The sequence below is a fragment of the Diuraphis noxia genome, unplaced genomic scaffold (genome assembly GCF_037042655.1).
Source record: "Diuraphis noxia isolate RWA-SAM2 unplaced genomic scaffold, SU_Dnox_SAM2 contig0002, whole genome shotgun sequence".
NCBI classification, from domain to species: Eukaryota; Metazoa; Arthropoda; class Insecta; order Hemiptera; family Aphididae; genus Diuraphis; species Diuraphis noxia.
This window is the reverse complement of record NW_028301712.1, coordinates 83,242,613-83,268,279: the sequence shown is the minus strand read 5'-3', so window position 1 is coordinate 83,268,279 and position 25,667 is coordinate 83,242,613. Positions and strand designations below refer to the sequence as shown.

The window sequence follows — 25,667 nt, the reverse complement described above, 5'->3', positions numbered from 1 at the left end:
CGCTCAGAATCGTTTTTCGTATACAATGATATAATATCATTGGATTCAAATTTAATTCTATCCATTACAGTAACCCACTGGTAACCTACTGTACAGCAGAGCGACATCCACGACTTATCCGCCTTTTTTTATTTTTTATTTTTTAATACTGAAAATACAAAACTTAAAAATTGATAAAATTTTTTTTCGAAATATTCAATATAGCCAATTTGTAAATCTAGAAAAATTTATATGGTAAAAACACCTATTTAAATCAAATGGCTGATTTTTTACAATTTTTTTAAATATCAATATTTTTGTTAAGTAAATTACGATCTAGTTTATGTTAGAAACCTTGTAATTTCAAATAATAATAAAGTTTTTAAAAAATATTTTATAAGAACATTTTTAAATATGTGCATGTTCAAATTTAATATTTTTTTTATTGTATTTATTTTAATAATATGTGATTTATAAACTATAAATTACTATAATTTACCTAACGAAAATATTGATATTTAAAAAAATTGTAAAAAATCAGCCTTTTGACTTAAATGAGTGTTTTTTACTATATAAATTTTTCTGAAAATCAAATTAACAAATTGGCTATATTGAATATTTCGAAAAAAAATTTATCAATTTTTAAGTTTTTTATTTTCAGTATTCAAAAATAAAAAATGTATTCTAAAAATGTAGTGCCTATGGATTATATTTAAAAGAAATTTTTAAAAAATATTATTGATTAGAACAAAAGTTATTTCATTTGTCAGAATGTCAGATCTCTTTGGGACACCCTGTATATTAGAAAAATGTTTCAAAATTAATTGTTACCTATTTAATTGGGGCCCGAATTAATACTGTACATGGGCCAAAAATATGATGTGGGCCTTTTAGGCCTTCTATGCTATATTTGGGGCCTTTTAGGCTGTAACTGACAATATTTAATCATATATACGCCAATTACGCCTGCATTGTATTATTTTAATTGTTTAAAAGGTGGACATTTTTCTTAATAAAGTGGTCGTAAATTTATTGTGATTTACAATTTATAATTTCACACGATAAACGAACCACTCGAAATCACGAACATAAGAAAATAATAACACTGTGGTAAAAAATTGTAGGATTATTGAGTGTTGTTGTTCATTAACCAGTAGATAGCGTTGTGGTCGTTTGGTCATGCGTTTAATGTTTAGTGTTCATTCCATGAACCGCCACAACGGTTTTTTTTTGACCAGCTGCAAATTGAAAATATGTCGTTATTCGTTATTCAGATTCTGGTATTCCACTGTTCAGTGATTTCAGTTATATAGATATTGTGTTATTAGTGATTTGCGTTTGTGGTTCCAGAGTTCCCGACTAGGCATTGGTTATTTTAAAGTGGTGGTGCGAGTAGTGTTGTTAAGCGTGAAACTACGACTGTCTGACGTCTGTAGTCTGTAAGCCCTTTACTACAACTCTATGAGGCCGACGACCATTTCGCGATGGAACCGGCAACCGAATCGATATCGGTGCGATCAATGCGCATTGGCGAAGTGCTCAGTGGTCCGACAATTATGGCCTCGACGGCTCTGAACAAAGAACTGCTGTTCGACGCTATGATATTGCTGTTTGACGAATGTAACAACGATTTCATGAAGAGCGATCCGCTGATCTCGAATTTCGTAAACAAATGTAAGCGCCGGTCGTCGCAAACGAGAAAGCGTACTATGTACCTACCTCGTTGCATAATCGAGCGATTGCCCTTGTCCGATGTGTTTGTGAGTGTTGATTGACATGATTTTTCGTTTTCAGTTAAAATGGCCATACCAGAGTTAAAATCCCTCAGAGTCAACCGTTTAGATTTTGAATCCAAACAAGTGATCGGCAAAGGACATTTCGGAGACGTAGAATTAGTAATAGAGAAACATACCAAGGATATTTTTGCTATGAAAGTGTTGAAAAAGGATAATTTACTTAATCACAGAGACGTAATGAAAATAACTATTTCTGAATACTGAATAGTGATTCAACTATAATATGATTAAACATCAATTTTTTGTTATTTCAGATCGCTTTTTATGAATATGAAAGAGATATTATGGCATCATCAAGTTCTCCATTTTTAACACAATTGCATTATGCTTTTCAAGACTTTCAAAATCTTTACCTAGTTATGGACTATCACCCGGGTGGAGATTTTGCAAATTTAATTGATAAGTTTAATGGTACATTACCAGAGGAAACAGCAAAGTAATTGTCGTATTGATTAGAGTATTTTATTATTAATGTGTGTGCTCATTATTGATTATTTATCTTATAGATTTTATATCGCAGAACTGTTGTTGGCTGTTAAACATCTGCACACAATGGGCTTTGCTCATCGTGACATTAAACCTGAAAATATGATGTTAGATCGTGTTGGACATTTGAAATTAGTTGATTTTGGTTCTTCAGCAAAACTTAACCGTGATGGAAAAATATGTGCTCGCATGCCTGTTGGTACTTCAGAGTATTTAGCACCAGAAGTCCTACAAGTAAATGTTTCTTTAAATAATATAATACAATTTTTTTATATTAAATTATTTTATAAATGTTAGATTTAAATATCATTTTTTAAACTCAAATAATTCTTTGCTAATATAGATACAGAGAAATTAAATGTATTGCATTAATGTTAGTTTTCAAGAAAGAATTGGAAAGATAACATTATACGTTTTTAATATTTGTATATATTACCTATGTACTTTACTTTATTTGCTCGTAGTTTATGCAGTCAAATTCAAAATCAATGGAAGGTTATGGACCTCAATGTGATCTGTGGTCTGTTGGTATTGTTGCTTATGAGATGGCAACTGGGGATACTCCATTCAATTCTGAACAACAAGCCGTTATTTATTCAAATATATTAAACTTTGACAATATATTGAAGTATCCTTCCTATTTGAAAGTATCTTCTTGTAAGTACTACAATGTAACAACCTAAAATAAATAACTATTCATTTTTTAATAATAAAGTCAACTGGTCAATGTTGTTATATTATAATTATATAATATGCAGTGTATTAAACAATAAATGCTAATTTATTTACCCGTGATCTTAAATTTCATTAGGATTTTTTTTTACTGCATAAAAAACTTAATATCACAGACATTTTATGTACAATTTGAATTTGAAAAACTTCAATTTTTGTAAGCAACAACTTTGACTTGAAAAGTATTTTTTCTTAAATATTAACTTACTGAGATTTTGAAAAAGTTTTAAATTCTGCATGTTGTATTGTTTTTGTTATATTCTTAAACAATTTATTAATGATTTGATGAAAATAATGAAAATGTGCTTTAATAGAATAACAATTATTGTTTCATAATTCTATTTATTACAATTTTCAGCTTATAGACAGATGATCGAGTCTTTAGTATGTCATGTAGACAAAAGGTTTACTGTTGACATGATGTTAGACTTAGATATTTTTTCAAAAATAAATTTCAATAGCTTACATGACCAGGTACCTCCTTACATTCCATCACTTTCATCTGATAATGATGTTTCTAATTTTCCAATTCATGAACGTGTTCGTCCAGCTCTTAATATTAATGATTTTAAAGTAAGTTGTAGAATCGTTTTATATTTAAACCACCTAATATATTAATTTTGTGTTTTGCAGAAACAAAAACAATTTTCTGGCAGAGATCTACCATTTATTGGTTTTACTTATAGTATGCAAGTATCAAAACGAAATCAATCTTATTTTATGACTAACAACCCTGAATTAGAAACATCTATCAGAGTAAAGCGGAAGGAATTAGAAGATGCTCAAGTTTTAATACAAGCATATGAAGACAAATTAGCAGAATATGACTCATTATTTATTGAAAATGATAGGAAGATTAAAAAAATGGAAGAAGAAAATGTATTATTGCATGTAGATGTGACTTCCTTGAGTAGTGAACTAGGTAGATTAACTAAAATTAGTGAAACTAGTGATACTAGTCATGAGGACATAAATAATATTTCTCAAAAAAAACAAGCAGAAATGGTTAAAGTAAGTAGTCAGCTTGTACATTTTTCAAATATATATTTTAATTACCTGATAATATTTTTAGAACGAAATTGATAAATGGGAAATAAAAACAATAAATGAGTTGTATAATATTGAGGAATTAAAAGTACAAATTGAAGATTTACAAGCCCAAAACATTGAATTACAATCACAGTATGGATTTTTATTTTGAGACATTTTAACTAATTAATTTTAACACTAAGTAAATGTTTTATTTTTAGACTATCCAAACACCAAGATGACATTAAAATATACCAAAGCAATGAAGAACAACTCAATAAAAAAATTATAAAGCTTAAATCTAAATTAAAGCATATTGTTCGTCGATCAAAACAATTGACTGAAGAAAATAATATTGATAATCATGTTTCTGCGTTGCTATCTGAAATGAAAATTAAAGAAGATTTATTTGAAGTTGAAAAAAATCAATTAAAATCTGAAAATCAATGTCTTGAAAAAAAAATAATTGTAATGGAAAAAGATTTAGACAGTTTAAATTTAAAAGTAAGTGTGCTAATAATTCTACAATTTTAAAGGATTTCTTATAACTGCGTTCAACCTATTGTTTTTCTTACTATACTTAATGATAAATTAATATATTTCTGTACATTTAGATAGCTCAGTATACAGAAAAAGAAGTTGCTATACAATCTGAACATAAAAATATGTGTCAAAAAATGGCTTCTGATTTTGAATCCAAATTGAATTGTATAACCAATGAAAAAGATAATGAAATTGAAAAATTGCACGCGCAATTAGCTCAGCTGCAACAGCAAAACTGTTGTTTAAACAGTGAATCATTACTCTCTTTTGAGAAACATGAAACAGCAATCTCTGAAAAAGAAAATGAAAAAGAGGTAAATATTTAGCATTCTTATATTCTATTATCTTAATGTAGTAAAAAATTATTAATTTAAATTAGTTTTAGAATAAATTTCAAATTTCACCAAATCATTGGTGTAAAGCTAATTTTTTGACTTGGTTATCAAATGTTTTCATTTGCCTTTAAGATATGAATTAATTTAATTGAGTTTTTTAGTATGAAATAGAGTTGAAGAATCGAGAACAAGAAATTCGTGATTTAAAATTAGACTTGAGAATACTGCAAAGAAAATATAAAACAATGGAAGATAATATAAGCAGTCTTAGAGTAAGAATAATTCAGTTCAAACAGCTATTTTATAAATTGTCTTTAGTACAAATACTACTATATCAATATTATTTCAGGAGTATCACAAAGATGCACGAAATAATTTCAAGCAGGAAATTGCTAAACTACAAGAAGAAAATAGTTTGAAAATTAAAAATAAAGAAGATGAGCTGAAGTTGTTGCAGGATAATATTACAAATCTCAATCAAGGATTAGAATCATTACAATTAAAATATGACAAAGAAGTAGCTGAACACCAACGGTTAAGTAATGAATTAACTAGAATAAATAATGAGTCAAAGGTCCACATTAGTGAAAAGTCTGCTCTTGAGAGACAAGTAAGTTATTTAATCGCAGAAAAAAAATTCCATTATACCTAAAAAAAATTTAATTTGCCTTTCAGATTCTTGAGTATAAAACTAAATTTCATAAAAGTGAAACAAATATTAAAACATTACAAGGATTAGTTACTGTTCAAGATGAACAACTTGAAAGCTTTGAAGAAACTATTCTAACCTTTAAAAACAAAGAAAAACAATTCTTGGAAGACATTCAAACCAAACAGGTTAAATATTTAGATTTAGCTATTATAAATATAACTATATAAAGTTTAATATTGTAACTAATATCAATTTATTAAATTGTGTTTTTATGATAATAGAATGAAATTGAAAAAGTAAGAACCGAACTACGCGAAGCAAAAAAAATGTATAATGAAGAAAAATCATTAAGAATTTTAGCTGAAAGTAGGGGAAAAACTTTTGAAAGTGTGCAAGATAATGTAAAAGCAGAGTTGAAATTATTATCAGATCGAGTTCATGATAAAAACATAGAAATTGATTCAATGAAAAAACAAGTATTTATTTTATTATTAATTATGTAACAATGTTTATGTTGTCTAATGCCGCTCTAAAAATGTGTGTTATAGTTAGAAGAAGTCAACTCTGATTTAAGAGATAAAAGTATGATGTTCTATACATTACAAATTGAATCCGAAAAGGTCATTAAAGAGTTAAATAAAATGAAAGCAGAAATATCTGAAACTATTAGTCAAAAACAACTTTTGAAAGAAGCCAATGTTCGATTAACTGCTCAGTTAGAAGCTATGGTTGAAGATTCAAATGTTAGTTTAAATATCATGTACATTTATAATTATTCATTTATTATCTCACTTATTTAATTAATTTGTAATTTATATTCTCATATATTAGGTTATGCAGAATGTTATTTCAAAATATAAGAATAGTTTGATGGAACAAAAAGTATATTATGAGGAACGTTTAATTAAAGCAGATTCTACCATTCTCCAACAAACAAAACTTATTGATTTCCTTCAAAAAAAGTTTGATGATGTGACCAAAAAGAAAAGGACTTTGGGTGATATGTTGTTCAGTGGTAAAAACAAAGAAAATATTGATCAAAAAGTAAAAAAAAAATTCTTTTTCCTTAATTTTTATTTTCCTAATGTATCATTATTTTATGTAGGAAATTGAATCTCTATTAAATTCTGAAAGAAGTAAATCAAAAGATCTAGCAAATAAACTATATCAAACTCAGGCTGAATTGAACATGATGAGAACACAAGGTCCATCAACACCTTTAGTTCCTATCTGTCTTAATTTTGAAGCTAATTCGCCTGCATATAAAACATTGACTTCTAATACACTATCACAACATCAGTCATTTCATAAGCAAGTTCACTCTTTTATAAATGCTTAAATCTACTATGTATTAATGAAATTTATTATTTTATAAAATAAATTTAGGTTTGAAGTAAAAATATGTAAACGTGATGGATTACAATGTTCACACTGTAAAACTGAAATAGTAAGTAGGCAACAAATTAGTCAATGTCAAGAGTGTAGAGTGTCGACACATGTAACATGTTCTCATGAGTTACTACCTGATTGCACTCCTATAAAAAAAGAACAACAAACAACTACACCGGTTCTGAGCAATAATGAGAAAAAATCTGAGGTTGAATCATGGGTTACTATTTGGGAGTAAGTGTTTAATTGCTTGCTTTTATATTTTCCACGTTATTTATTTCAGAATTAAAACGCATTTAATTTTTTTAAACTAGTAAATAATAAATTGATATTAATATTAATTGTTTTTTGAAGAATCTTAATTGTTTCTTATCTATAAACCACCTATGACTCATAAAAAGGTAGGTATAGCAATTAACAACACAAATACATATACTGAAAAGTAAAAACAGTGTAAAGAGTATATTGCTCATAAACCTGAATGATCCCCAAAGAAATGGGTCGCATATAATATGACATTTCTGTTTATTTATCACAGTAACTTTTACCCATGTCCATATCGTTTATTTGGTATATCATGTTTTTCGTGTTATGTCGTTGTTGTTGTAAACAAGCAATATCTACCAATTCTTTAGATAAAATAATTTATTGGAGGTCGCATTAAGATCACGACTTATGTATCCAAAATTCTTTAAAGACTGGCCATAAAATCACTTAAGTCTTAGTAATATTACTCAGTCAGATCTTAATAATGCTCATCATATTAGTTAAATTAGTTACAGCATAAGTTAATATTTTTAAATAGTATTAAATAAATAAAAAATATTACTAAACTAGAAAACAAAATACATTAATTATTAATTTTCACTTTGCACCATAACAATCAGTTGGCACAACTACATAAAATTAACAATTTACTAAATTTAAATATATTTTTTCATTAAGTTAATTGATAAAATGACCATTAACCATCAATTTTTAATTAAGCCATTAAAGTGGTATCGTTAACAAACATAAGACTATACAATAAACAATAGATTATATGTACATAAATTGTTTCAATATTTTAAGTCATTCATCTTGCTTTCTATGAGTTTCATAATAATGGTCATTGTTTTACCTGTGCAAATAAGTCAAAAATGCTGATTACTATAACACCCTAGGATTATTGCCTGAACAACAATAGGGTGTTACAGATGAACAGAAGCCATTTTTTTTCATATTATAATATATACCTACTTATTAAAAAAGAATTTTACAATGGGTAATTAAATAATTTGAATGTAGTAATCACTGTTATTATAGATTGTTAAAGCAAAGTATATTTTTATATTAAGCTTACTAAAAAAAATCTGGCCACGATTGATCATAGAAGTAGATTAAAATTTTTCTTGGCAATATATTTAGTAAATATAGCTTCTCTGAGTAACCATTTTTTCTTATTTTTTATTTTTAGCAATACTAAACAGATTTGGGATCGAAAGTATGCAAAATTTGAACAAGGGGTGCTATTAATTCTTAATGATAAATATGATTCTCAACCATTCTATACTTTACCATTGATGATGTCATCAAATATTGTTAAAGTTGTTGATGTGGCAGAATCAAACGATTCAACATTTGACAAAAACTCTAATGAAGATTATGATCAGATGTTAAAAATTGAAGTGTACAACTTAAATACTGGTTGGATGACCTTATTTTTGTACATTATCTTGTCTAGCATCTCAGAAAAAAAGAATTGGTTAAGAATAATTAAAGAGTTCTTGGAAAATTGTGAATATGACGCTCAATCACAACAAAATCATGATTACAAAGATAATATATACACCTTCCATAAAGATAAATTACTTAATGTTAACTGCATTCATCAAATATCACAAACTGTAAGTTTAAAGTGTTTAACTTTTATAAATTATGATTTAAGTATTTATATTTATTTTATTATCACTATTTGATTCTTAGGTGTTCCTATTAGGTGCTGTTGAAGGATTATTTTCAGTCCATATAAAATCTGAGAATGAACAAGTTAAGCATGACCTTGTCCCTATAGTTGGACCAAAATTAGTTAATGACTTTGCATTCTTGCCTAAACTTCAATTGGTTTTAATGATTGCTGGTATGCACTAGAAAAGCATTTTGATTTCTTTATGCTTTTTCGTTTATTTTACGTAATTATATAATGTTTATCTGTATTTTAGGAACCACTAAAGAATTACTAAAATGTAATATGAGAACTGTTGTCTTAAATTCAGAATTAAGTCATATGTCTAAGCCAGTTATTGAAGTAGTTCGCATTGTCGATGAAATACGCAATAGTCAGCCATCTAAGAATAACATAACTATGTCTGAATTGAAAGAAATTAACTGTATTGCGGTTTCTCGTTGTAACGAATTGGTCGTTGTAGGATCTGAACATAGTGTTACGTAAGTATTCAATTGATTAATGTAATATAATGTTATTAATATTATAATTTTTATAATTTCCAAAGTGTTTTAAAATGGCATGATACACAGTTTGTTGTTACTAAAATATTGAAAACCAATGTCCCAACTAATTGCATTTGCTTTATGCCCAATGGAATTATATTTACAACCAACAGCTTTTACAAAATTGAAACAGAAAATTTTAGTTGTAAAAGTAAGCAATTTTAAATGTTTAATCAAGTGTTTCAATTAATATGTATTTTGTTTTTCAGGATTTTTTACAGATTCAGTTGCTAAATCACATGATTATCGACCAATGTTTGTCTGTGAATTAACGAGAAATAAGGAATATCTTTTATGTTACAATGTGTATGGAGTTTTTGTCGATTCTGATGGCAAGAAAACACGTGGTGGGGAAATGAAGTGGCCATACAGTCCAAATAGTTTTGGTATGTATAATCCAGATATTTAATATTGATAATTTAATACACTTAAAATAAATAATTTTTGTTTTTAGCTTTCAAAAAACCATTTTTAGTGATTGTATCTGAATCTGAAATTTCTGTTATAAAAATTACTCAGTCATGTTGTGTAGATGAAGACACTTGGAGCATTACATCTACTAAACAGCCAAAAGATAAAGCAGTTTTAACCATAAACCGCCCTAAACTTTTAAGTAAATACAACATTATGGTTTTTTGATTTTGAACTCAGAATTGATTACATTCTATTTTTAGGAGGTAGCGATATTTGTTTGACAAACACAAATGATTTCCAAGGTACATGTAGCGTCTTTCAGTTAGATCCATCTAAAATTATTAGAAACTCGCTAGCTTCAAATGAAACTTTAGACACCATAGATACACAGGACACATGGTAAGTGGTTTTGAAAATAATACTTTATAAATTAATAGTACATAAATAATTTAGTTGGTTTTTTTTTCTTCAAATTATTTAATAAACATGAATTTAATAAAAATCCTTATTGCAGTGATGCATCAGAATTCAGTTTTACTTCTTCCATATTGGAAAATTTAGATGAACCAGAGGAAAATCAAAAAAAAGTTTGCTTCAACCCTAATATACAATTCAACAGTAATTAAAAATTTGTTTTTATAAGTATTATTTATTATTATTATTATTATTTAGATAGCTGTTTTTAAATCTAAATTTATTTTTGTATTATTTATTCTATTTACTATTTATAAGTACTCTTTGTTTTATCTTATTAACCAAACTAATTAAGTTTTGTTTCAAAGTATTTTTCACAATCATGGTGAACAATTTGTTTTTTTTTTTTATATATACGAAACTCATATTTTATGTCAGTCACAATTTTGTATTATACATATACTTCTTTTTTTAAATTTTCTTTGTTTATTTATATAATTGGTAATTGTTTGATAAATCTGGATGATATATTAATTTTAACAAAACATAAACATTTTGAATATAACTCGTAGTTATAAATAACAGTAGTAATTAAGTTATTTTATAATACTATTAATATAGCTTGAAGTATTAAAAGATAAATTTTAAAAATAAATAAATATTCAACATTGTTATACTTACAATAAAATTTATTTTATTATACATTTTTCAATAGTATACAACAAGATTAGTGCTAAATTATTTTATATGAATTTTAGAGCATTAATGAGATAATTTTAATAATAAGTTTTAAAAGACAAATCAATAATCAAACAATACAAAAATATTACTAAAGTAAAAATAACTACATATTTACTGAATAACTGAATATTCATAAGGAGACAATTTATTTTTATCATTCGTTTATATATCCAGTGCAAATCAGTACAGTAATATGGCCAGAAAAAAGTGAGCTACAATTTTCAGGTACTTATCAACTATTTGTGATTGAAATTATCCTATTGTTTTACAGAGTAAAATAAATTATGTATCATAGGTATAAAAATGTTCACATTAGATGCTGGTAATTAAAATGCATGTAAATCGAGAGATGAATCTACTCTCTATCCTCTAATGTAAGAGCAAGCACAACTAGGTGGCAACCATAATAAATTTAAATTTTTGCATAACTAGTGGTAATGGCGATCACATGATGGGAAAAATTAGACTGAACGGCGGTAATTTGAATGCACAGCAGAGTTGCGCTTAGTTGGTGTAAATAGTATAATATATATATATATACAGTTGAGTCATGACAACTCGAAAAACTTGACTACTCAATTTTTTTTTTTATTCCCCAAGAACTTGGTTTAGATAAAATCAAGTTAAGTGTCTCATAATGAAATTTTATCCCACTTTTACTTCAAGTTATGACGACTGAACTGTATATATAGAATATGTACACAGTACAAAATATGTAGAACCACTAAATATTGTTAAAATTGTAACTTAATCATGAAAACTCATATTTGTTGATGATACAATGATGGATTATTGGTAATGAATAATTAATAACTACTATCTTTTAAAACGTTTTAAAAATAATTAATTATGTTTCACATTATGCGTAATGACAATACTACTAAGTACTAATTTATTGTTTGTATTTCTTACAGTACAAAACATAATACAATTTTTTAAGTTATAAACTAAGCATCAATTTATTTTACTATTTTTTACGTATAGTTTGGAATACAGTGAGTTCACAAATATAGTGCACCAAACATGACATGGAGGTCGGCTTTGTGGTGAAACTAGGCTGGGGCAATATGTTTTAGGCGAGGCCTTAGAATAGAATTGTTAACATAGCGAGGCCCAAAATGTCATACTATTGTGTGAGGCCCAAATAAATAACCAGAATAAATAACCCCGGCACAATCTCAAAACAGATGGGGATATTTTTCACAGTACTCGCTGGCCCCTACCCAAGGCTGGCACTGATTACACGAGATGGCAAGTTGTTAAAGTTATGTGTACAAATAAAATATATCATTAGTGAACGGATTTTTTATATTTTGAAAAATTTAATAAAACTTTGCATATTTTAAAAACCAGCTTCAATTTTTAACTAATAAAACAACTACTTAAGTTATTATAAAGTCTTATAATTTAAATAATTAAATACGTTTAAGATCAAACAAAATCAAATTATTGTTACTTATAAATAAACTTTTCAGTTGTCCCATCGGTTTTTTTTGGCTTTTCTTTCTTTTAATGGACCTGTGTGTACTTTTACTGATGAACTTGATCCGACTGTTTGTTCCCAAGTGTGATCTTCGCTAGCTTTAAACTATAATCACCGTAATAAAAGTTAATAAATTAGTTAATAACAATAATTTTAATAAATTATAAACAATGAAGCAGTATAAATATTTTATTACTTGGTTTTGGTATTGCATTTTAAATGCTTCTTTTAGTGCCAACAGTCTTCCTGCTCCAGGACCACTTTTTGATGCAGGTGGTGCTGCAGCTGCAGGTTTTGGACACTGATAAGAACTAGATGCCTACAATTTAAAATTTGTTGTCGCAATAAAGTCATCAAACTTATTTAAGTAAATTATTACTAACCGAAAAATTGTTGGAACCTGACGGATCTCGATATCCCAGTCCAGCGCCCCCAGCAGTTACTGATTTACCCTTTCCGCCTTTGAAACGACTTTTTCTGAACCAAGAGCTCTAAAAAACATATGGTTGAATATTGATTTTAACTAAGTCTTATTATGATACTTTACCTGCATGGCGAGATCTAAAAGTGGTTTGGGAACTTCCTGTCCCACACCTTCAAGACTTCGTACCAAGTGACCAGCAAATTCATAATCTTTTGGTGTGACTAAAGTAAATGCTGTACCTTTTTCTCCCGCTCGACCTGAAAATAACATTTTATGTAAAAATAAATCTGTTAAACAAACAAATGATATAAAATATCTTACCAGTTCTTCCAATACGATGTGTATGTGTGTCAATATCTCTAGCTATGTCATAATTCACAACTGTTCTAATATGAGCTATATCCAGACCTCTAGCTACATAAATTTAAAAAAAAAACATTAAAAATATTACTATATACACTATATTGATACAATTTTGTCAGAAACAACACTTGTCCAAAATAAAATAAAAGAATGTTTTATTGCAGTTTTGGATTTTTTTGTATTATGTATATCTGAACATTTCAAGAATATTACGACTTGTATTCTATTGAAAATAGTTTTTAATCGCAGTGCAAACTATCTGAACTAAGAGAAACTCAATTTAGGACGATGTGTTCTTTCATTTATCCAAATTGTTGAATTTTGGGACAAATTTTGTTTCTCAAATGATAAATTCATTTTAAATGTATTATTAAAGGTGATTGTTATAAAAATATGATCTCACCAGCAACATCGGTGGCTACCATTATGTTGACTTCTTGTTTTTTGAATTTTGTTATTACTTTGTTCCTTTCGGCTTGGTCCATGTCACCATGTAACAGTAACACTTCATACTCCTTTACAGTCAATGTACTAGCTAGTTGTTCTGCGTCTAACTATAAATTGAAAAATTATATTATATTTTTAATCTATTTATTTCATGTACAAATTAAACATACTTTTTTAGTAACAAATACGAGAATGGATCCAGTTGATGTAAATTGAACTAAATTATCCAATAGCCATTGACACTTGTCACTTTGTGGCATCACCAACATAATTTGTGTTACATCAGTATTTGCTTCACCAATATCTCCTTGAACAATTCTTATAGGATCAGTAAGAATATCGCGTGCCAACTTTTCAACCTTCTTTTTAAATGTGGCAGAAAACAATAATGTTTGGCGATCTGGTCTCACGTGGTCACAAATCGAGCGCACTTGAGGTTCTGAAAATCAACAAGCGTCAAGCATGTTAATTAAAAATTGTCAAATTAAATCCTAATGAAAATCACCTTAATACTTACCAAAACCCATATTGAACATTCTATCAGCTTCATCTAGTACTAGGAATGTTACTCTAGTTAAGTTGGTTGCAGACATTTTTACTAAATCGATTACTCTGCCAGGAGTACCTACTATGATTTCAGCGCCTCCTTCAAGTGCTTTGGATTGTTCCCACTTTGAACCGCCTCCATAACAACACACTACTCTCAGGTTATAGATCTTTCCAAATTTTTTTGCTTCTGCATAGATCTGAACAATAAAACAAATTTGAATTGATCATTTTTTAAAATCAATTTCTGATTATTGATTTATACTTGTTGAGACAATTCTCTAGTAGGTGCCAATATCAAACCAACTGGCCCATCACCTTCTTTCAGTTCTGGTTGATCCATTATGTGAACCAACATTGGCCATACGAATGCTAACGTTTTACCACTTCCAGTTTTGGCAATACCTATGGATGATTATAATAAGTTTAAAATATGAAAGTTCTTTTAAAATATCATAAATTTACCAATGATATCACGTCCAGCAAGTGCAGCAGGAACTGCTTGACTTTGAATCGGAGTAGGTTGTACATAGTCAGACTTGCGAATGATTTTCATTAAGGCGTCATCAAAATTAAAATGAGCAAATGATGTGACTGGATAAGGTAAATCGGCCCCATTTACTCTGAGACCAAGAGTCTTACGTAACTGAATTACTTTATCCACAGTTAAAGATGATATTTCATTATGTGGAGTGTAAAAGTTCTTTTCAAAGCTTTGGTATTTTATTAAAGAATGATCTATGGGAGGTAATGGGTCTATTTCCTGTTGGGAGAAAAATAGAAGAATATAAGAATATAAAATAAATATCTAATACTAATAATTTATATTTATAGAATAATTTTAAAACTAGTAAATACTAAATAAATCGAAATTACAAGTATCATTTATTTCATTGTGTTACATGAGGCCTGTTCAAAAAGTACCAGAAATTTATTTTTAATAATTGCAAAAATTAAGTCACATCATTGATTACATATTATTCAAAGATATCTCCTTCAAAATACTCTCTTCTGTACGATATGCTGTAGTCCCAGCGATCTTGCCATTTTTTAAAAGTTCTTTGAAATTGTTCCAATGTTAAAGTTTTAAGTTCTGTTGCCATATTCGCTTTAATTTCCTCAACATCTTTAAACATTTTCCATGAAGCTCAGGGTTTAGTATAAAGAAAAACAAATCATATAGAGTCTGGTCAGGAGAATAGAGAAAAGGCGAGACAACAGGTATTAATTTATCACACAAAAATTCATGAATAGACAGTGCTGAATGTGCTGGCACCAGGTTCCACTACGCCATTTTTAGCAAGTTCTTTGCCGCCCACACATTGAAACGTACTTATAGAATACCTGATTGATTGTTTATCTATGGGGTATAAATTTTAACCACAAAATCATAATTTCTGGATGTGGACAGTCTTCCAAAACATGGATCTTCAGCTGACTGTTGGCCATTCTTAAAATGTATAAACTACTTGAAAATCATGGAAAGAGTAAATCATTCACAAAAACAGTTTTTAACTCGTATTTTTACCAAGTTTCAATGAATCTTGATGCACAAATTTTGTAAGTTAATTTTAGCCATGTCAAAAATGGTGAAAGAAACAAACTGACAGGACTTAACTATCATTAAATTGAGGTAAAATAGCGACTTCAGATTTTGTTTAAAATACTCACTAATATGTGGGGAATACATCTATTTATAATTTAAATGTTGTCTTGAGTAGATTAGCCGTAATAACATTTGTCCCAGTACTTTTTGAAGAGACCTCAAAACCAAAATTTAGAAAAACTTTTAGTTTCTAAGTTAATAACAATTTAAATGTAACCAAGGCTTTTAAAGTAAATGTAGAAATGAAAACAGAGAATGATATACATTCGAGATTCTGAACCGTGATGATTCTATTGATTTTAAAAATGATATGAGTACATTGTACATTTTGAGACAATAAAAATGCTTTGATTTTCTTTAACAGCACCTTTTTTGGTGGAAAAGTGATTCTAGTTTGTACTAGTGGAGAAGGAGAGAGTTGTAAGTGAAAAATTCCCAATAATTTTTTAAAACATTCAGGAAATACAAATAAAAAATTAAAGAAAAACTGCTTAATATGCAAAAGCAATTTTCAAAAAAATATAAGAAATTTTCACATAATGTTTATATTAACATTTTTTATACACTATAACATTTTCAAAATGTTGTGACTCGTGTTAAACTATTATTGGACAATAGGCATATGAAATTTTTGTTCCGTTACAAACATGGAATTGTAATACAAGATTCCACATACACTGTTAGAAGTGGAATTTCAAAAGAAAAAAAGTTGAGTGCACTATTTTTTTTTATAAACCTCTGAACTCTGAAGTATGAATTTTGACAAAATTCGTATAAATCATAAAAATTTGCAAATTATTTCGAGTTCGAAATTAGTAAAAAAAATTTTATCTTAGATTTGAAAATTGAATATTATTAAATTTTAAATTAATAAGATTCTTTACATGAGTTTAAATAGGATAAATAAAATATTTTTCAATAATTGAACTGAGATAGGGGAAAGAGCTTAGCAAAAAGTTGAATAACTAACGTATTTTATTACAATAAATGCTTGATTCCAATTATAGGTAAAAATGAAAAGCTTTAACAAACACTTGATTATACCAAAAATATATACTACCTAAATATTACTGTACAAACCAATCATATTTTGTGCTACTAATTATTTATTCTAAGACATTATAGAGTGAACAGCTCAAATACTAATGATTGTAATACTGTTTTTAATGTATTTTTAAAATAAATTTGTTTTTAATTATAACTATTTTGGAAATTGAATGATACCAACTTTTTTCTTAGGTGGTGCTATAGGGTTACCATCTTCGTCATAATCAATTTCAATATCTGATGTTTCATCAATAAGACCCGCTGTTGGATTTTCTTCCATATACCTAAAAGGGTTTAAAAATAAATCATTATTTCTATACTTGTGAAATGCTAGATAAAACAGTAAAATGTAAGATGATATTTTACACACCTGTAGTATGATTCTTCTATGTCCTCTTCTTCAATATCTTGTCTGATACCTTTTTCATCTTCCTTTTTTTCTTTTTTGTCAGAAGTTTTTGCTTTTTTTACCTAAGAAAATTAATTAATTTTTATTCTGAATGTGGGATCAAACCTGATTTAACTACAAATTTTTTACTCGATTGCAAAAAATTTGCATAACATACTTCTTTTTCTAACCCTTCCATGAAAGCATCTAACGGGTCTTCAGATGAATCAGAATCGCAGTCAGATTTTTTATTAGATGGACTATCGGGCGCAGGAATGTACTCGAGTTGAGGCTGTTGATGTTCATCTTCGTCTTCAAAATACCTTAAACACCATTAAAGTTCACAGTCAAGCAAAATTGGATCAAAACTGTCAGTAGGAGAGAGTGGGTGCACACCACTTACTCTTCTTCGGTTTTTGCCCGTTTCTTCGGCACACCCCATAAGTTGGAGATTGCCGAATGGTTAATGGCGTTCAATGTGGAGTAGCCCTGCTTACTGAGTCCGCTGTTTGCCGGTGGAGGTATGGCCACTGACCTGGACGACGACGACCGTCCACCGGAGTTGAACGAAAACGATATTTTATCATTCATCTTGATGTTTTGTATGGTGTTGACCAGCGGATTCGTAAGATTACATTACCATAAATGGCCGAACGAGATTCGGTAACGATTATTTATTATTGTAATATTATGATGATTATTAAACCATATAACTATGCACTGTGGTCTGTGAATAAAATATTAAATCTTTAACTATTATAAATAATATAACAATATGTTTTTACAGTATCACTTAACACTCTAAACAGCAAACGCGTACCATCGTCCACCGGGACGAATCGTGCGTATTGTTTTGACAATTGTTATCACGAAAAATAAAAACGAGCTCATCCTCCGTTATCATTATAACCAGACCATAGAATAATAATTATTATTTATTTTTATCAATTTTATCTGGTGATAGCATAGCATTAGAAGAATTTCAAGAATACGTCTTGTCGTCTTCTAACGTGTTCTAATAATTCTAACTCGTACAATACAGTGTATTGAATACACACTACAGACTGAGACATTAAATTTAACATCTTAGTTATTTTTTTTTAATTCCGAGTTATACGATATTATACAATATACATAATTCGTAACTGTTATACCTATTAATTGTATTCTTTCTGCTTAAGCATAAAAACCTGTGATCTAAATAATCTAAGACGGTGAAGTACTGCGTAGTTAAATCTATGGAAATGCCATTTTCATAATTACGAGTCACGAATCACGAACACTCTATAGGTAACAGCCTGTTATTCATTCTGCATTCTTTAATTCTTCAGTTTTCCGTTGTAAGTAATTGGATTTTGTAATGCAATAAAATATTATATTAAATTACAATTTAATTATAATAGTATTATTACTAACTTGGTGTCTCACATTAAGTATAAATAAATAATACACCTTTAGCATATTTAGGTATGGTGTATTTTTCTCGATTCATTCTTTTGAATTTGTTCTAGACAATTTTTCAACATCTAGTTTTTAAAAAATACAAAAAGTGCCTAAAATTAAAATTATACTATTAGCAATTGTATTATTTAAATGATATGTTGTGATAGGATAGTACAATTAAAAACTAACCAAAATAATCAAAGTTGATGTGATCAAACCTTATTACCTCTAGTTTGTAGCATTAACCCAAGCTCTTAAAACTAAGAGCATTCTATTTGAGATTCTTTTACCATCACAATCAACTAAACTGGTTTGAAGTTTCTATATAGTAACAACAATAATATGCAGACATGCAGTACATTACTTGTTCTATTAATGCTATTGAATGATTATTATCCTTGAGTGAGACATAAACGTTATTATTATTATTATTATTATTATTATTATTATTATTATTATTATTAGGTACAACTTTCATTACTTCATTGTTGTTAAGTTAAATGTTAACACAGGTATTTATATAAAACCCATTATAGAATCAATTTGAAATATATTTAATAATATTGTCAAATAGTTTGTTTTTGATATGTGTAACAAGACTATTATTCAAAATTGTCAAATAGCTGCTTCTAAGATTTAAAGTGTTATTAGTTATATGTTAAGTATGTGTATGAATTAGGGTCTTTATTAAACATTAATAAATTATGGCAGAAGAGGAGTAGTAGTGTTTGTTCATACAGATCCTCCTCTGCTGTCGGTTTAAACGGAAAAAAAAAATTTAATCTAGATTTAAAGTGTAGTACAGGTATATAATATAAATAATTAAATATTTGTTATGTTTATAGAAATTAGAATTTAGTAAAATTTAATTTTAAATACTATATAGTAAAATATTTTAATGTTTGCGTATTTTATTTTTCAGAAAAAGTATTAATGATTATGTAATATTTGTATCAATCTAATTACAATATGGCTAGTTCATCAGGTAAATTATATTAATGATAGTACTATTAATTGTTGTGATAGTTAAATGAATTACTCCATTATACATTTATAGAAACAGCAAATACCACCATTAATGAAAAAATTTCAAAAACATCAGTAAAAGATGAAACATTATTGCGATTTGAACCATTATCATCTTGTCTTGATCCTAACTTTTGGTTCAAAGTTTGTCAATTAAAATTAGAAGTTGATAAACTAGATGAAGTCCATAGACCATTGATTGGATATTATACTTCAAATAATAATCCATATATGTCATTTGACTGTTCATCCTTTAACCAGTATGAAACTTTTTTTTGTATTTTATATTAAATTTTTAGAATAATTAATATGTATTTATTTACCATTTATATTAAAGAGAAGTTAATGATGAAACATCTTTTAAATATGTTGCTCGTGGCTATTGTTTAAATAAAAATACAATAGATTCATTTAAAAAATGTGATAAAAATGAATTATTAAGAGAATTTGGTGAACGGTTATTAAATGATTTCTGTTCTGGTAAAGCTATTGAAGACCCTTCCATAATTCCAGCTTTTGATGTATTAATGTACACAGTGAGTTGTTCTATTATTATTTTAATAATTATATTACTTAATTTACTTTATTATTTACTGCTATAGGATTTAAAACGATATATTTTTTATTATTGGTTTGCTTTTCCATCATTTAACGGACCAAAGTATTGTCTAAACGATGTACCTACTCTTCTTAAAAATACGTTTTCTTCTCCACAGGTAAATATTATTAAGTGTTTTGTTTCAAAATTATATTATATTAACATCAATATTATTATATTTTAGTTTGATTCATTAGTTTTTGGATTTAAAAATCTAAAAATTAACCAAAGAGGATTTTTTGGAGTTGCATCTACGAAAGAAGGAAACCTTACAGTTATGACTCTAAAAGAGTACATCAATATACTTAAAAATAATACAGAAAGTGATTCAGTTGGTTATTTAGTGTTTGCTGATCCATCAGATTTGTTGAACAATCCTGGATGGCCATTACGAAATCTTCTGTATTTAATTTTACATCACTGGTAATATATACAAATTAAGATATACACTATTTCATGAGTATTAATTCTTATTCAACAAAGTGACCTAGGCTTCCAAATACTGCGTATGAGTGTGGTTTTACTACACACATGCATGCAGATAGTTGACTCAGAGGGGATTACAAACAATCAGTCCATGGTCACTTATTACTTTAGTAATACTTACTAAAAATACAATAGTACACTAAATTAGTTTAGTCAAGTATAGTTGAGTGTTGACTCAGTTAACTATTCATTACTTATTTTGGTAATAAAATAAATCGCTATAACATAAGGTGTAGATTTGATAACAACATCGCTACCTATTTAATTGATAACATCATGGGACAATTCAATTGATTATAATTTTTTCTTTTAGTCCCTCCATTAGAACTTCAGTGTTGAGAGTAATAGCATTACGAGGTTCTCCTTCTACTAAATTTTCAGCCAGCATGTTGTTTAATATAAAAGTATCGTGTAAGTTTTAGTAAAATATTATTATGAATTAAAAAAATGATTTTTGAACATGTTTGTATTTGTTTGATATTTAGCTGAAGATATTTTTACGCAAGATGCTATTAAATTTGTGGGCTGGGAAAAAAATGCTAAAGGAATATTCTGTCCAAAATATGTAGACCTCAGTAAAACAATGGACTCTACAAAGTTAGTATATTCAAAAATATGTTTAAGAAGAAAATTTTTTATTAATTATTAATTATATTTTTAGACAAGCCAAAGAATCTGTAGATTTAAATCTTAAGTTAATGAAATGGCGCATTGCTCCTGATTTAAACTTAGATATTGTTGCTCAATCAAAATGTCTAATTATTGGAGCTGGTACACTTGGTTGTTGTGTGGCTAGAAATTTAATGGTTTGTATAACATTATTCAATCTTAAGATAAATTTAGATTTTAATGTTATTCGTATTAGGATTCACTTGAAAATTTAATTTGTATTTGACAAAATCTAATAACTTTTGAATAAATGCATATTTTTTATTCAAATATTTAAAAATGTCATGAATTCTGTTGATGAATAAATATTTTAATAGTATATGTTTAAGAAAAATGTTATGAATCAAGTCCATAAAAAATTAATATAATATGTTCTTTTCTATCTTAATAGCATTATTGACATCAGCATTGGTGTTGCAAATTTTGTATAATGTAATTTGAAATTTTAATATCTTAATGTGTTTTAATTTACTATTATTATTTCATATTTTATAAGTGCTTGAATTAAAATTAGTTGCTTGTCATCAGAGTACCTCAACATGACAACTATAAATTTTAATATTTATTTTGTTTAGTTAAAAAACCTATTTATTTTAATAATCAATATTTATAAATAAATGTTGGTATCTAATTAAGGTTTACTATTGAGTATAAATTAGCTCGGCATATTGAATGAAAAACATTTTTCAATACATACCCCAGTTATAAATGGTCAATAGAATCCTGAGTTTTTGGTAAAAAGTCCTGAATATTATATTGTATATTTTTTTATATCAGTGTAAAATAATTTTAATTATTAATATTCAATGATTTAGTTATATCATTAAAATAAATTATTTTACTTTTTTGTGGTCCTTGAATTTTTTTTATAAATTTTAGTTATAAAAAAATGTTGTTTAGTCTGGTTGTAAATACTTTAAATTTATATTAATTATTTTGACTACCACTTTTAATCATTTAATTTAAAACCTTTAAAATTCCATGATTACCATCAGAAAGAGTTATTATTCATGGTAGTTGGTCATCGACATTAACATAATATATGTTTTTTATTAATACAAAAATAAAAATAATGATTAGCAAATATTTTTAAGCTACTGATATTAAGCAATAAAGTTATGAAATTCGATTATTTTTTTATTTTAAAATGAGAATTAGCACATCTTTAATTAGTTTATAGTTGTATTGTATAATATTATTGTGGTATCTGTTCTCTAGGCATGGGGTGTTCGTAACATAACATTTGTTGATAATGGGAAAGTATCATATTCAAATCCAGTAAGGCAGTCATTATACAGGCATTCTCATTGCATAAATTCAAATACTTACAAAGCAACAGCTGCTGCTGATGTATTACGTGAAATACACCCTGAAATTGTATGTATTAGTAAATAATTTAATATTGATACATTAGTTATTGTTAATTAATTATTATTCATTGGTATTTACAATATTTAAATTTGAAATTATTGAATACAATTTTTAATTTATAATATTATATGACGTTTAACATATTGATATTGTATTTTTAGAATAGTACTGGTGTGGTTATGAGTATTCCAATGCCTGGCCACATGGCAAACATTGATGATCACAAAAATGTAGATTTATTATCAAAATTAATAGAAGATCATGATGTTATATTTTTGTTAACGGATTCACGTGAAAGTCGTTGGTTACCTACCATGTTATCTACATTACACAATAAGGTACCTATCTATTAATTTACTACAAACAGATTTTTTGTTATTATATATCAATATTACAATTAGTTATTTTGTGATTTGTGTTCTAGCTTGCCATAACTGCAGCATTAGGATTTGAATCATATTTAGTAATCAGACATGGAGTTAAAGTACCAAATGTTTCTACTGGTGAACAAAAATTAGGCTGTTATTTTTGTAATGATGTTACAGCACCTGGAAATGTAAGGATTAATCATTATTTTTATAGAAAGCATTATACAGTGGTCGCCACTTATTGCACTCATGGTTAATTGACTCATTTGCCTATTAGACTCATAACACCTGGTCCCAATTCGTATATATTCTAAAATATAGTAAAAAATGTGTCTATAAGACTCACTCATGAGTTGATGAGGTCATTATGAACCAAAAAGGGGAAATCCAATCAACTTTGAATGGATGTTTATCAAGAATTAATTAGGTACCAAGCATATATAAGCATATTATACTACTTTATTTTATTGAACAATTTTTTTTTATTGAATATCCATACATTATTTACATTATTTTTATTATAATTAATAGCTGAAATCTCAATAAAAAAATTTAAGCAATTAAGAGTATATTTTTAATTCTTTTGGGGTCTTTTGCTTTATTGACTCGGTCAGTTAATGGTTTCAAATAGTCTAATCCCAAAGTCTAATAAGCGGCGATACCTGTATTTTTTTTATTCTCATTATTTTTATAATAAAAATTATTTAAAATAAGTCACTCGTAGATAAGACACTTGATCAACAATGCACGGTTACCAGACCAGGTGTTTCCAACATAGCAGGAGCTTTGGCTGTAGAGTTATTTGTGTCATACATTCAATTGAAGTATGTTTATAAAAACAATAATAATTAAACAGTTGCTTAAGTAAAATTTGTTTGTTTAGGTACAATGTATTGGCTAACGCTAAATGTTGTTTAGGGATTGTACCTCATTCTATTAGAGGCTTTATATCTGATTTTCAGCAGATAATACCATTTACTTCAAGTTTTTTTCAGTGCATTGCATGTTCAACAATAGTAAGTTAAAAATACAACTGTTATGTAGTTTATTTACTATTATTTTTTTTTCTTGCAGGTCATTGATGATTTTTTGAATAAAAAAGATGAGTTTTTAAACAATGTATTTACAAATCCTAACTATTTAGAAGATTTAACTGGTTTAACAAGTCTTAAGAATGAATTTGAAAACATTGAAGTAAGTACATTTTGAAGACTATCCAACAAATATTTCATGTTAAAATTATATTTGTAGATTTTTGAAATTAATGATTCGGATGTTGAAGATTCTGGAACATATAGCGAACGGGTGTGATACATTTGATAGATTTATAAGTTTATTTTGTTATATTGCTTTTTTTTATTGTGATTATTTACTCAAAATTGTTTTTTCACTTATTAAAGTAAAGCCAGTAGGCAAATTGTCAATTATTTTAATTTCCCAAATTTAAATCCTAACAACATTTATGTGCTAAATAGTATGTAAGTTTATAATTGTTTTGAATATGATTAAGGTTTACATTGTTCTGAATTTCATTATACTAGTACATACATCCTACATCATGCAATATTAAATCATATTGAAACACGAAACTCATATTATTAATTATTATATAGTTACAAATTAAGATTCTAAATAAACTTCAACAATTGTTTACAGTTTACATACATGTTAAATATTTTAACAAGTTAGTTGTTTTATTTATACACAATTAATTATAATAATGTACCTTTATAACCTACATACATAGTGTAAGCTGAAAACATGACTTATTTATTTATTTTTTTTATAGATATCTATTATTTTTATCTTGAACTCGGTATTGCATTTTAATTTATAAGGGAATTAGTTTCAATAACACTTTCAATTTACACAGTCATCAAGATTAAAACACTTATGAATATTATAAAATGTCATCTCTTTTTTAATTTTAGTAATACTATGCAGATAAAGTGTAACCTCAGATATCTGTTGGTACATGTTATGCAACATTGTATAATAATATTACAGTATTTAGTTTGTATATTTTAATATTTTAATTATTGATTTTAATACACTAATCTCGAAATTAAACTACAGCACAATTCATAATACTTATCCGAGTATTTAAACACGGAAAAAAAATAACAATTTGCGATGGTATTATCACAGATAATTCATCTTAAAGCCTTTATACCATAGGTAGAAACTGTGAGTCACGATTATATTTTTTGCAGAATATTTTTGAATAATACATTTTCTAGACATATGTTTCTATTAATTTTCGTTGATGCTTAGATTTATTATAAATTGTTGTCAAGCTCATTGCGTCTTAAGCTAACAGATATAAAAAGTGGATATCAATGAAGTAATGAAAAATAAGAAGCAATTACATCCTTCACATTAAAATTATATATTTACTAATC

At 27.3% G+C, this 25,667-nt stretch overlaps 3 protein-coding genes across 5 annotated transcripts; 2 read left to right on the top strand and 1 right to left on the bottom strand.

The window, feature by feature from the left end:
• Window positions 1-1,228: 1,228 nt before the first annotated feature.
• On the top strand, window positions 1,229-10,735 carry sti (citron rho-interacting kinase sticky). Its single transcript, XM_089220056.1, has 26 exons — window positions 1,229-1,653; window positions 1,774-1,949; window positions 2,030-2,211; window positions 2,282-2,495; window positions 2,726-2,918; window positions 3,352-3,566; window positions 3,627-4,004; window positions 4,066-4,175; window positions 4,244-4,526; window positions 4,637-4,879; window positions 5,062-5,172; window positions 5,250-5,510; window positions 5,576-5,737; window positions 5,834-6,028; window positions 6,101-6,295; window positions 6,384-6,596; window positions 6,658-6,863; window positions 6,939-7,175; window positions 8,398-8,827; window positions 8,907-9,060; window positions 9,143-9,368; window positions 9,434-9,582; window positions 9,641-9,817; window positions 9,886-10,044; window positions 10,106-10,244; window positions 10,360-10,735. The coding sequence occupies exons 1-26, from the start codon at window positions 1,464-1,466 to the stop codon at window positions 10,469-10,471; spliced, it is 5,310 nt and encodes a 1,769-aa protein (XP_089076182.1). The 5' UTR covers window positions 1,229-1,463; the 3' UTR covers window positions 10,472-10,735.
• Window positions 10,736-10,927: 192 nt separating this feature from the next.
• LOC107173402 (ATP-dependent RNA helicase DDX42) lies at window positions 10,928-18,149 on the bottom strand. Its single transcript, XM_089220057.1, has 14 exons — window positions 17,708-18,149; window positions 17,483-17,627; window positions 17,287-17,387; window positions 17,098-17,200; window positions 14,729-15,026; window positions 14,529-14,668; window positions 14,235-14,463; window positions 13,888-14,156; window positions 13,674-13,824; window positions 13,229-13,321; window positions 13,031-13,164; window positions 12,867-12,974; window positions 12,680-12,802; window positions 10,928-12,588 (listed from the first exon to the last, which is right to left on the bottom strand). Exons 1-14 carry the CDS (start codon window positions 17,893-17,895, stop codon window positions 12,472-12,474), a joined length of 2,199 nt encoding a protein of 732 aa, XP_089076183.1. The 5' UTR covers window positions 17,896-18,149; the 3' UTR covers window positions 10,928-12,471.
• A 119-nt stretch (window positions 18,150-18,268) lies between these two features.
• Window positions 18,269-24,682, top strand: Atg7 (Autophagy-related 7). Of its 3 annotated transcripts, none has more exons than XM_089220059.1 (16): window positions 18,270-18,594; window positions 19,670-19,732; window positions 19,805-20,033; window positions 20,111-20,309; window positions 20,376-20,489; window positions 20,556-20,794; window positions 21,171-21,268; window positions 21,343-21,454; window positions 21,519-21,663; window positions 22,745-22,903; window positions 23,059-23,235; window positions 23,322-23,453; window positions 23,980-24,089; window positions 24,149-24,281; window positions 24,340-24,459; window positions 24,517-24,682. In XM_089220059.1, exons 2-16 carry the CDS (start codon window positions 19,717-19,719, stop codon window positions 24,574-24,576), a joined length of 2,043 nt encoding a protein of 680 aa, XP_089076185.1. In that variant the 5' UTR covers window positions 18,270-18,594; window positions 19,670-19,716; the 3' UTR covers window positions 24,577-24,682. The 3 variants fall into 3 exon arrangements, with proteins under 3 accessions (XP_089076186.1, XP_089076185.1, XP_089076184.1); XM_089220058.1 differs by having other exon boundaries at window positions 18,270-18,644; XM_089220060.1 differs by lacking the exons at window positions 24,340-24,459; window positions 24,517-24,682 and having other exon boundaries at window positions 18,269-18,644; window positions 23,990-24,089.
• Window positions 24,683-25,667: the final 985 nt, after the last annotated feature.